Raw genomic sequence first — 13,835 nt, forward strand, 5'->3', positions numbered from 1 at the left:
GGCATGACAAAATTCAGGGATTTTCCCAGTTTGTTTTTTTTAACTGAAAAATCTTCAAGTATTATTATAATTACCTTAAGTTAACCTTAAAATTTGTAGTGAGGTAAATTTTTAGTGTCTCTGGGTTCCAGACCTGCATGTTCCAGTGGCCTTCTTGGTATTACATTTGGATGCCCCAAATTCAACTTGCACAAAATTTAATTTGTTGTCTTTCCCCATCAACCACTTCCTGTTCCTTATACTTTGTCACAGTAGTTGGTACCACCACACAACCACCTCCTCACCCTCACAAAAATGTTGTAGATTGACCCCAAACCTTCTTTCTCTCTTTTCACATTCAGTCGTTCAATCAGCTATGAACTACCTCTTGAATGTGGTCCCTTTTTGCTGTCCCCACTTGTCCTAATGATTTCTTGTTGGGGGTCCTGGGTTACTGTGATGTTTTCCTAAATGCTCTCTTGAGCCCCGTGGGCACTCTTCCTCCTGGACTTTCATCAACATGCAGTACCTACATCATGCACCTGTTTAGGAATCCTTTAACAGGGCCCCACACATTCAAGATAGTCTGTTCCATAAAGTGCCTCCTGGTTTGATGGAATCTTCTTTTGCAAAGGTTTTTTGTTTTTTTTCCTTATTCTTCTTCTTCTTGTGTCTCTGCCCCCTATTACCTATTCTTGCTCAGCTGCTTTAACCAAAAGGAGCTGCTTGCTCTGCCCTTTTCCTGATCTCTCAGTCTCACTCTTCACTCCTTTCCTTAAAGGGCTGCCTCTCACTTATCCTTCCAGGTTGCACTCAAGGGGGAGTCACATTCCCTCCCTTCTCAAATGTCCCTTCCTAAATTCCCAGCCCAGATATTTAACTATATGTTGTATACGTATCAGGCACTATTTTTCTCATTCTTGATGTAAGTGCCTACCTTCTCACCACACATTTGTGACACCTTTGTTTCACTGTCCCTACATGCCAACAAATAGGTGCTCCTCAATAAATACTGGGAGTTCACTTATATAAGGAAATGAATGTCGATGGGCAAGAATGATTTAAAATTTTAGTCACTAAATCATTCATGGTTATATTATTAGTCATTAATCTTCTCAGAAACTACTAATTAGCCAGGTGTGGGGCTGCACACCTGTAATCCCAGCAGCTCTGGAGGCTGAAGCAGGAGTATTTCCAGTTCAAAGCCAGCCTCAGCAAAAGCAAGATGCTAAACAACTCTGTGAGAACCTGTCTCTAAATAAAATACAAAATAGGGCTGGGAATGTGGCTCAGTGGTCAAGTGCCTCTGAGTTCAATCCCCAGTACCCCCCACCACAAAAAAAAGGAAACTATTAATTATCTTGTCTAATATAGGGTTGTAGTGCTTAAAATGGCATATTGTCTTATTTTGATATCAAAAATATTTATTTAATAGAGAAAAGTGTTTTAGCTTTTAATTTTTCTTTTATTTGTCCTGCTTTAAAGATTTTTTTCAAATGTTGTCTTACTAAATATGATAGTACATTTTAAATTTTTTAAAGAAAATTTTAAAAGTAGTTAAAACTGAATATATATATGTCACTGAAGTTATTAAAATGTTAACATCCATTGGATTTTAAAACTCTTCTCATGCTCTGTGGATGGTAGAGTTCTTGCCTATTATGTGCAAGGCCCTAAGTTCAATCCCCAATACAAAACAAAAACTAAACAACCATTTTCTTGTACAATATCCTCATTATTTGAAATTATTTACATGTTCCCTCAAAATAAGTAGTTTGTTCCTGTCTCTATCCATTTAACCATAAGCTTTAGATTGACTGCTTCTCATTTATTTTTTTCTCTGATTAACCAACTTTCCTATTAATTTATGCATATATGTATCACTGCTTTTGTGATATTTCTTTGAGACTTCAGGATAATGTATAACATATTGCAGATGTGATCATATCATATGTATAAACTAATCATTAATGTTTACTAAATTTTAAAGGGACAGAAAGGAGAAACTGGAAGACAAGGGATTCCTGGGCAACAGGTATTTTTGTTTTTCTTTCATAAAAAATGAAATAACGAGCCACATAACTGGGCCATGCTGAGAGAAGTTTAGTTTGAAGTAATAATGATTGAGGCAAGCGTAGAAGTAACACACTTTAAGTATAGAAGGATGGAACTGCTGGGTGGTAGTGGAATAATCATTTTGTTTTTATATTTTCATTTTCTAATCCTGATAACAGTAGTGGCTGTGGACTTTGGCTTATAGTGTCTCCCCCCCCCCCACAACTCTGGCTAAATTATTGACTAAAAGTAGAAAATTTCACCTGTTTCTTAGAGTAACCCTGTTACTGACCAGAGGCAGCTGGCAGAACAATGGCCATATCTCCATATTTGCCATTTAATCTTTTCTTCTTTAAATGTTTATAGTTGGGGGCACACATGGTGAAGAAATATTATTTGTTACCCTGTAGTTTGCTCAGAGAGATAATTTACTACTCCAGAGACTTACTAAAATGCTCTCTCTAGGGACTGTGTTGTGAAGCAAATATATAAGAAGTTGCTCTGCTTCTCCCCTGACTGAACCCTTCTCATTAGGTAATGCTCCAGTGAGATGCCATGTGGCACATAGGATCAGTCAGAGCCAAAAGCATGGAAGTGATTAATACTCATGTAGCATGTTTGCTGCTGTAGTGCTATAACTTCAGTGTCAGTTCAATTCTAGCTTGGACTGGACTGAAAGGGCAAGCTGTATATGTGAGACTTCCCATAAGGTGGACCTCTTGCTCTGAATGTGGGTAGAAGAAAGATTGAGCAATTATACCAGCTCTGTAGATAGGGTAATAAAACTATAGCAGTATCTGCAGGGACAGGGCTTTCTGGGTCCCTCACTTGGAGGAATATGATAGCCCACAGAATAGTGTTTGAAGATAGATATATACATATATATATAGGCTGAACACTATGGTGCACACCTGCAATCAAAAGGATCACCAATTTCAAGGGCAGCCTCAGCAACTTAGTGAGACTCTGTCTCAAAAAGGGATAGGGATGTAACTCAGTGGTAAAATGTTTCTGGGTTCAATTCTTAGTATAACACACACACACACACACAATCATACACAATTATATTAGTTTGTCTGTAATATAGAATGGAGGTAAGTGCTACATGTTAAGAATTTAGAAGCTCATTTTTTTTTTTTTGGTGGTGCTGGGGATTGAACCCAGGGCCTTATGCATGGAACCACCATTCGACCCAGCTATTCCCCTTCTCGGACTATTCCCAAAAGACCTAAAAAGAGCATACTACAGGGATAGAGCATCATCAGTTCATAGCAGCACAATTCACAATAGCTAGACTGTAGAACCAACCTAGATGCCCTTCAATAGATGAATGGATTAAAAAAAATGCGGCATATATACACAATGGAATATTACTCAGCACTAAAAAATAACAAAACCGTGGCATTTGCAGGGAAATGGATGGCATTATAGCAGATTATGCTAAGTGAAGTCAGCCAATCCCTAAAAACAAATGCCGAATGTCTTTTTTGATATAAGGGAGGTGACTCAAAACAGAGCAGTGAGGAAGAGCATGAGAAGAAGATTACCATCAAACAAGGACGAGAGGTGGGAGGGAATGGGAGAGAGAGGGGGAATTGCACGGAAGATGGAAGGAGACCCGCATTGTTATACAAAAATACATATAAGAGGATGTGAGGCAAAGGGGAGGAAAAAAACTTAAGAGAGAGAGAGAGAAATGAGTTACAGTAGATGGGGTAGAGGGAGGGGAGGGGAGGGAAGGAGAGGGGAGGAGGGATAGGAAGGGGATAGGAAGGGCAGCAGAATACAACAGACACTAGTATGGCAGTATGTATAAATGTGGATATGTAACCAATGTGATTCTGCAATCTGTACATGTGGGAATAATAAGAATTCATACCCCATTTGAAACAAATGTATGATTTATGATATGTCAAGATCAATGTAATGTTTTGAGCAACTAATAATTTTCTGATGTTTAAAAAAAGAATTTAGAAGCTAATAGTAGGATCAAAAGCCACTGAAAAGAAATTGAGTGTGCCTATGTAAAATTAAAAGAAAGATCTCTTAATTTTTGTGCTCCTCAATTTGACTCAAACTCAACTGATGACACACCCAGCTCTATCTTTGTTCTCTTCCCTGGAAAGACAGGGTGAGCCCTCAGAGTATCTAGAAATAGCTGTTCTCATAGGATCTCTACCCCTTATTCATTCAAGCTCCACAGCCCAGGGACTCACACCAAAAATTCTTATTAACAGTAACTCTGAATGGAAGGAAATGTTCTTTGAAATTCAAGATCAAACAGCTAGTTACTGGCTTATAGAAGGTTTTTCCTCCAAGGTCCCATTAACTTTATTTTTTGTTTTCCTACTTCTCAAGGAAAATAATGTGCTCTCTCCCCTAAGACAGGATTAGGATTCCCCAGAAAGCTTCTGCCCTGGGTTTATTGGAAGCTTCATTTCCCACTGCCAGGAACTGAGCCTCTCTTGAGCAACAGGTGTTGAGCCGATGTTGCTTTTCCATAGCCAAGTAGCTGTCCCAACTTCTTCATATAAACAGATTTAGTTACCTGTCATTTTACCAAATGCTGCGTGTGTGTGATTTTTAGGCCCCCATTTTGTGAATGAAGTCCAAGTAAACATTTTTTCTCATGAAATCATCTTAATGGCTTCTCTGGTGACAGGTGTTTCCAGTTTCAGCTCTAATTTATTTCTCATCCCTACAATTTACTATTTGTCTGTCCTCTTACATTGATTCCGGTGTGTATGTAGGATTTTGTCTGATAGGAATCACTTCTGCATCTTCAGAAACAAGCCTTTAATATTTAAAGAATGGCCTTACAGAAAGTGTTTTGTTCATTTATAGGTTGAGTATCCCTCAGCTAAAACACTTGGGACCAAGTATAATTCAGATTTCAGATTTTTTTAAATTTTGGAATATTTGCATATTACATCATGAGCTATCTTTGGGATGCGACCCAGATCTAAACATGAAACTCATTTATATTTCATATACACCTTACATAGTGTTTTTAAGTTTCCATTTGTGGCATCATATGAGTGTGCAAAAAATTTCAAATTTTGGAGTATCTCAGATGTTGAAATTCTCAGATTACTTAACCTATAATAGATTTTTATATAAAAACTAAATTTAATTTGGTGGTTTTATGCTCACATTTTAATATGCAAATCTTTACCATTTCTTTCCTAACAAAGATTGACTTTATCTAATTTTTTCTTCCCTTTGTTTAATTTAAATATCCATGCCTAAAGAACCTGAAAATAAATCAAAAGGTTCATCCCAACTGAAACTTCATCATGTGAAATGTTATATATTAAATTTAATATTAAATTGGTTAACATAGATTTTTAATTTTCACAAAGTCAAAATATGAAACTCTCCTTGTCTATGTGAAAGCTGTATTTCTTTTCCTGAACTGATGGTGGGTAATTTCGAAGCCTGTGTATATAGTGAATTTTAAAAATAAAAATTTTGAATTCTTCTGATAATTTGTACCATCTAATATGTCATTGGAATGAATATGTGAAAGAGATAAGTGGGAAAGAATTTAATAGAGCCATCCATCTGGTAATTAGAAGGATGAGTGAGTGGCCCCCCAGCCACTGCTCTGATAAATTATTAACAGAATAATAACTATTTCTGAAGTTACTAGAAATTAAATTTATTAAGAGATATGCACATATTCAGTAATCACAGATTTTTTCTATATATTTTAAAATTGCTTAGAAATATTTACTAAATCCTTTTCACCATTTAAACATAAAGGGTGGTGTTTCTTTGTTTTTAAGCCCAGCACATAGTGTCCAGCCAGTAAAAATGCTATATTGTATATAATAATACCTCTCTAATCTCTTAATTACCAGTAATGAGTGGTTTAGGCACGGGAGAAATAGGCACTTTCTCTCTAATAACTTTTTTTTTTTAAATTGTTCTTTGTAGATATACATGACAGTAGAGTGTATTATGACATATATACCATGGAGTAACTCTTATCACTTTAATAGTATCTTTAATTCATCCCTTATCAATTGTACTCAACCAAAATTTAATTTTAAGAACATAAACTTGGGAAAATAGATTACCTGTCTGAATCACAGAATAAAAAGAACATATCTTATATTTAATCTCAGTTGAGTTTTAATTTTCTTTAAAATAATAATCATTTAAAATCCAGTACAATCCTATTCTAATCTTCATGATTTGCTCTATAGCATATTAAAATATTAATATCTGATGGTGGAAAATTTATACAAATCAAAAATTTTTTATTATTCAGGTAACATATTTTCTAATCACTAGCATTCTTTAAAAAAGGCAATAATGATTTCTTATGTCCATTCATGACACTAATTCTATCAATCAATAGTTTCCAAATTGAAAATCAAAGTTGATTAAATATGTGGTAAAAGTACTTGTCATATTACTAGTACGGTAGGTTTACACATTTATTAGTTTTTTTCCTGTTTTCAAAGGGAATTCAAGGCCATCATGGTGCAAAAGGAGAGGTATGTTTCTTCAAATATGGTCTTTGCTCAGCCTTCATTGTTTGGGTTTTCAGTACTGTAAATATCTAGATTTTGGTGTTGTAAATAGAAAATATCTTCTATAGTCTTCAGTAGAAGCTCTTAGTTGGTGGTTTTTAAAATTTAGACATTTATCCCTGACTAAACTGTGAGCCCCTAAGAGCAAAACTCATGTATGTTTATGCTTTAAATATCCCTGATACATAGTGGATATTCACCTGGAACATAGTGGATATTCAACAAGTGTTTATTAAAATAGTAAAATAAAAAAAAAGAATGTGGACATTTATACTGACTTAGGTGTAAATTGTCATAGAGTTGAGAAAATCATCAATTATTATTCACAACTGGGATCTGCATTTTTCTATGAAAAGTAGTGTGCATCTCTATATTTATCTACTCACTAGAATGGAAGTGCCTCAGAACAGGACCATGTCATGTCATTGTTATAACTCTGTCGCTGTACAATATGCTCAGTAAATAGTGCATATTTTTGAGTTGCTTAGCTGGATGTGGATGTGTGGATAAACTCAGTGAGACCCTGTCTCTGAATAAAATACAAAATGGGTATGAAATTTCTTTCCTGGTCAATGATGGTATTTTCTCCATAATTTGTATCTGTATACGTACATATAAATAAATAAATATATATGTATGTGTGTGTGTGTATACATATATATGTATATATATATGTCATATCCTTTATGACTTTTATGATGCAGTTGTGCCTTCTGAAATATTTAAAAGGAATTTCTAATGATTTACTTTGGCTTTAGAGAGGTGAAAAGGGAGAACCTGGAATCAGAGGTGCCATTGGACCGAAAGGAGAATCTGGGGTGGATGGCCTGATGGGGCCTGTGGGTCCTAAGGGGCAGCGTGGGGAAGCAGGTCCTCAGGGACCTCCAGGATTGGATGGAAAGCCTGTAGGTATTCTGCTTCTTTCAGTGTTTGTGTATTTTTGTTGCTTTTTATGCTACACGTACATTTTATAACCCATGATATTTTGATGCAGGGAAGAGAATTTTCAGAACAGTTTATTCGTCAAGTTTGCACTGATGTGTTAAGAGGTAAGTCTCAGACATAGTTTTTAATAATTTCTTTCAAAGTGCAAAAATAATCCATATTCTTAGTAGAAACTGTGGAAGACATAACCAAAATAAAGAAGAAAATAGACATTTATAAGACTTGCTATGGGCTTTTGGTATGGATATATTTATAAAGATGAAATATTAAATGTATTTGTTGTTTTTTAGTGAAGGAATTTATTACTATTTCATCATTAATTAAATTATTAACACACACCATGACAAATCAATGCCTAAATATTTTGAATATCTATAATTTGCCAATTTTTGAGCAGGAGGAGCACTCTTTCTTTCTGCCCTATTTTAAGCAGTGGCTATGATAAAATTATTGAATAGAATAATGACTATTTCTGTAAATTACTAGAAATTTAAATTTATTGAGATATGCTCAGAGTCAGTAATCTCAGATTTTGTTCCATACATTTAAAAATTGCTTAGAAATAGTATTAACTCCTATTCACCATTTAAACATAAAGAGTGGTGTTTCTTTGTTTTTAAGCTCAGCTACCAGTCTTACTTCAGAGTGGCAGAATTCAAAATTGTGATCGCTGCCAATCTCAGCATGGTTCCCCAGGTGTTCCTGGGCCACCTGGTCCCATAGGCCCTGAAGGTCCCCGAGGATTTCCTGGTTTGCCAGGAAGAGACGGTGTTCCTGGACTAATAGGTGCCCCTGGACGTCCTGGTGCCAGAGGACTAAAAGGTACTTAATTTGTTTAAGTAAGAAAATGAACAATAAGGGGGCATTTTAAAATTTAAACCCTGTTATTTACCTAGTAGGTAAAAGTTCATTTTTATTTTCATAATGGAAAAATATTTTGAAAATCCTTAAGCCTTTAAATAATTTGTCAAATGCGTTAAAGAGCAATTGTTCTATTTATTGAAGCAATATTCTGTCAGAGAGGTTAAAATTGTGAACATGTGAAGGTACAGATGTTAACAATACATTTAGAAATTTTAATTGAGTTTAATAAAGTCTTTAAAAGAAAATCATAGCCTGGTGTGATGGCACACACCTGTAATCCCAGTGGTTCAAGAGGTTGAGGTAGGAGGATCATGAGTTCAAAGCCAGCCTCAGCAAACGCGATGTGCTAAGCAACTCATTGAGACCCTGTCTCTGAATAAAATACAAAATGGGGCTGGGGATGTGGCTCAGTGGTCAAGTGCCCCTGAGTTCAATCCCTGGTACCAAAAAAAAAAAAAAAGACTCACAGACACTATTTCCTTTATTTTGATTTTGGTGCTTTCTGTACTGTTATCTTATTCAGAATTCTTTTTTCTATTACAGGAAAAATTATGTGTTGCCTCCAATATCTCACAATTTACTTCTTTGCCTTTGAAATTTTAAGTGAAATGTTGTTTGATACTTCTAACCTATTTATTTAATATTATATGAACAATTTGAACATTTCATGAAAGTAATAAAAAGCAATTGTAATAAACAAATGATGACAAACCATTGTGTTTTCTCAATATTTAATTCCCATTATATCTTTCATCTACACTGCTGATTAGTTTTGAAAATTTTACTTCACAAATTCTGTTTTCCATTAGTAATAAAAAAATAGATGACAGACTATATTTGAATAGATAATTTTCTTTCAATGTGTATGTTATCAGCTTTGAGAGAAACATTCTAGAAGGCAGTGATTTTACAGAAAAAAATCATCTTACTCACATGTTTGACTCTCTGCAGGCCTACCAGGGAGAAATGGGGCAAAGGGGAGCCAAGGGTTTGGGTATCCTGGAGAGCAAGGTCCTCCTGGTCCCCCAGGTAAGAACTGGAGTGTGCTCCGAAGTGTTGCTGTACTATGTTTTTTTGTTTGTTTGTTTGTTTTGTGTTTTGTTTTTGCTTGCTTGGTTGGTTTTTTGAGGTGGGGTCTCCCTAAGTTGCCCAGGCTGGCCATGAAATCCAGAGCTCAAGTAATCTTCCTACCCCAACCTTCCGATTAGCTGGGGCTACATGTATGCACCACCACATCCAGCTTGTTGCATGTTTTGTTTTAAGAAAAATCATCATAAAACTATGTCAAATAATTTGAAGCCAAGACTTTATTTAATCATTTATAGTTGAAACATTGAGGTTTTGTCATACATGCTACTGGAATTTTGTCATGCATATCTTTTATCCATGAATCATTTAGGATTATCTGTTGCCTGGACTCCTTGGAAGGTCTAGAGTGGTTTCATTCACCTCTGCCTAGCTGATGTGTAAGGCTGTTTAGTCTTTATGACTCTTGGGGAAGCAAAATAATGCTAAAAGCTGAGTCTCAAGTAACCTCTGTTATCTGTGCTATTTAGCTTTACTGTGCCTCAGTTACCTTTTTCATAAAATGCATTATGACATTATTGGAAAACTACATGAATTAATGTACGCGGTGCTTTTAGAACAGTACATAGCAATCAGACTTGTGCTTTCCATAAGTGTTTACTATTACTCTTATTTTAGATAATTCTTGAAACTTTTGAGTAGAACAAATGATTTAATACTATTTATCTAAAGCACTTAGGACTTTACCTACAATCAGGGTTAAGCGCTAAGTAAATTTTTATCAATAGTAATAGCAGGAAGTAGAGTAGTAGGAAGTGCTCCCAATTAGTCTGCTCTGTCCCTTAATCTGAATATTTTGTTTTTATTTTGAATCATCATTTTAGAAAACCAGTATCCTAAGTTAACTCTCCTTGGATATATTAAACGAACTAGCCAAGCTATAGTTGATAAATTACTGTTGTAACACCTGTACATATTGAAGACTAGTATACTATGATAATGACAATGTATTTACATATGAAATCTTATATGATTTAAATAGGCACTTTTACTGCAAATAAGACACAAAATGACTTCATTAAGCTTTGGCTTACTTATATATCACCTGCTAATTTAATATCATATTGATAAAAGACTGAAAGGAAGAAATATGTTCAAACAATCCACAAAGCAGAAGGGTAAAATGTTCACTCAGTGTCTTAATTTGTAATATGATTAGGCTTAGCCAATTTTTACAAAAGTTGATATTTACTTTTTTAAGGTTCTTTTGAAAGTGAGAAGCTTGTAGAGAATTAGTGCAAATATGTAAAATGTTCAAAGAATTGTTTTTCAGTTTAAATTTCTTGCAGAATCAGCGACTTCCCCATCAAAGCCCAAGTGCCCTATTCACTTGTTGCTCATGTCCTGTCTCAGGTCCTGAGGGTCCTCCTGGAATAAGCAAAGAAGGTCCTCAAGGAGACCCAGGAATCCCTGGCAAGGATGGAGATCATGGGAAGCCTGGAATCCAAGGGCAGCCAGGCCCCCCGGGGATCTGTGATCCATCGCTGTGTTTTAGTGTGATTGTCGGAAGAGATCCCTTTAGAAAAGGACCGAACTATTAGTCTGATGCCTCATTCAGCAACCTAGGCATGGTGCTTTTCTTTTGTGGTCTTTTACATCTCAGGAAGATAACCAGCAGTAATCCCTTGAAGAGTAACTAAAGTACCTCGGTGTTTTTATTTTTTTTTTTTCCTTAAGGAAAATTATATAAAAGGTCACATACTGATTTAAAAGGCTCTTCAATAATTTGGAGCCTTGAGATTAGTAGCATTAATTAAGTCTCAAGGGTTTCTTGTGTCCATTTGTTTTAATCCAAGTTGAATATAAAAATCCACCATTGCCTGTTAACCAGTCCGTTTGTCACTGTGAAATACTTCACATTCAGTCTCCATGCAGGGGACGTTTGAGTTTGTGCTTGTGTGTATTTCATGTTGCATATCATAGCTCATGTGTCACATTAGCCAAAATGTATCTGGTCATTGGAAACAAGATCAGGGCTGATATTCATCTAGGATAGATGGTGCGATTGGCCCTCTGTATCCATGAATTTAACTAACAGTGAGTTGAAAATATTGTTTTTTTAACTGTGTCAGTACTGAACATGTATAGACTTTTTCCTTGTCATTATTCCCTAAACAATACAATATAATAACTATTTACATAGCATTTATCTTGTGTTAGGTATTATAAGTAATCTAGAGATGACTATTTAATGTACATGGGAGGATGTGCATGGCTATGTCCAAATACTATGCCATTTTATAAAAGGGACTAAAGTATATCTGTGGATTTGGTATCCGTGGGGCGTTGGTAGAAGTCCTGGAACCAACCCCCTAAGGATACTGTGGTAGGACTGTGTTGTCACATGAGTCATTTACTTTGGTGTCTGTGCTTATTGGTTAGGGTCAGTGGACTACTTGTTGTTCAGTGTTTTTAATATCACCTCTGAATACATTTAATGTGTTTCTTATTTCACTTTCAAACTCCAAAATCAGATCCATGATAATGCTAAGAAAGTGTACTGCTTACATTTGAATGGTCCAAATTAACTAACATTAAAAATATTTTAAAAGAAATGTTTCAGTGTATAATATATTCAAAGGAAACATCACTTCAGAAGTACTAAGAAGACTTCATACTTACTGATTAATTGAAATGTTTGTTGTATGCCTTCATTTTTCATTTCACTTATATGTGTATGTTCATGTATGTTAATTTTCATTTTAGCAAAGCTAAAAGGAATAAATGCTGTAGTTGAAAGATTATTCCATAAAAAGATTATTCCATAAATCTTAGTATGTTTTCATATCTTTAGTACACTTCAAACTATTACAGTCTTTGTGTACTGTACTTAATGCTTTTATAAGGGACAGAATTGAGATATTTTGTCTTTGTCATGCTCAAAATTGTGTTACATTCTTGTTATCGGAGTACAATAAAGTTTTGTATGAGCCTGAGTTTGGTCTTTTTATAAATAAATAGATAAATCTACATATATATTTAAATATATAATATAAATATACATATAATATGAATAAATAAATATACATATATAAATATATTTAACTTTAGCTGATTGTTGAGTACATTATCCATATTCAGGATGACTTACATATCATTTCACTTACGAAATTGTTTACCCTATCCTCAAATAATTGGCTCATCTGAAAGAAGAACCTACAAATTGAGTTGATAAGATACTTGCCCCAAAAGGTGGAGCACAGCCTCCTTGCCCAGTCATGGCCTCTGATCAGTGTTTAGCTACATCTCTGTGCAGATTACACTACTTTGATGAGGATTTTGGAGATTAAAGTCCATGCATTTCAGTAAGCGCATGAGCATGAGGCTATTTGAATGTTTTCTCTCCAGCAAAGTCCAAATATCTGCTTAGGCCTAACAATCCTACTACCCTGTTCTAATTATGGCCTTTGCTTCTAAGACCTTGTAGAGAAACAAGATAGTTGGTATTATGCTGTCATTCAAACAGCATTTATCCCTGACCATTAAGTGTTAGGCACTGTACCTGGCATAGATGGCAATAGAGATAGAATGTGGCCTGAGGAAACGCATGTCTCATGAAACACAGGTAAGTAATTAGGTGATTCAAATGCATTAATTCTAAAAAAGAAGTTCTATAGAAAAGTATAAGATGATATTATGGACTCGATTGCACTCTCCCTTCATACGGTGAAGTCCTGTTGAAATCCTAACTTTCAATGTAACTATATTTAGAGGTAGGTCTTTTAGGAGACAATTAAGATTAAGTGAGGTCTTAAGGATGTGGTCCTAATCAGATAAGATGGGATTGGTGGTTGTAAAATCTGGGAGAGAGCCCCAACTAGAAACCAAACATGCTGCCACCCTGATTTTGAAATTTCCGCTTCCAGAACTGTGTGGAAAGTAAAGTTCTGTTGCTTAAGCCACCCAGACTGTGATACTTTTTTATGACATTCCAAGTCAACTGATGCAAGTGCCTTTGGGGAAACCTTCTCTAAAGAAGAGGATCATACATAGAGATCTGAAAGTTTAGGAGGCATTAGCATAATCAAATCTTGTAAAGATAGTGAAAAAGAGAATAGCCTACAGGATCAGCACAAGCATGAGGAATTCTAAGAACAAGAAAACCCATGGGATATAAACCATATCTTCTTTCAGTATCTCTGTTTTATAAATCGGTGCATCATGAACTATTTCTGTCAATTATCATGGAATATTTTATGCCTCAAAATATTTTTTCCTATGGTCAAAATTTAGACCCACCCACAAAGCACCTATTTTTAAAAATGTGTAAGTGAATAATTTTGTCTGACAAAGTCATTTCTGCACCATAGTATTTCCTCAGCACTCTATTACATGCAGTGCCTTTTAATTCACGTTGTCATCAAA

At 35.2% G+C, this 13,835-nt stretch overlaps 1 protein-coding gene across 1 annotated transcript in view; it reads left to right on the forward strand.

The window, feature by feature from the left end:
* Col21a1 (collagen type XXI alpha 1 chain) overlaps positions 1–11,024 on the forward strand; it is a 175,415-nt gene extending 164,391 nt beyond the window's left edge. The window contains exons 25-31 of the mRNA XM_076860067.1: positions 1,970–2,014; positions 6,507–6,539; positions 7,334–7,480; positions 7,570–7,624; positions 8,142–8,342; positions 9,336–9,413; positions 10,824–11,024. Of these exons, the coding sequence (XP_076716182.1) occupies positions 1,970–2,014; positions 6,507–6,539; positions 7,334–7,480; positions 7,570–7,624; positions 8,142–8,342; positions 9,336–9,413; positions 10,824–11,011 (747 nt within the window). The 3' untranslated portion in view covers positions 11,012–11,024. The remainder of the gene's footprint in view (positions 1–1,969; positions 2,015–6,506; positions 6,540–7,333; positions 7,481–7,569; positions 7,625–8,141; positions 8,343–9,335; positions 9,414–10,823) is intronic.
* The last annotated feature ends 2,811 nt before the right edge of the window (positions 11,025–13,835 follow it).

Source organism: Callospermophilus lateralis, chromosome 6 (assembly GCF_048772815.1).
Source record: "Callospermophilus lateralis isolate mCalLat2 chromosome 6, mCalLat2.hap1, whole genome shotgun sequence".
NCBI lineage: Eukaryota > Metazoa > Chordata > Mammalia > Rodentia > Sciuridae > Callospermophilus > Callospermophilus lateralis.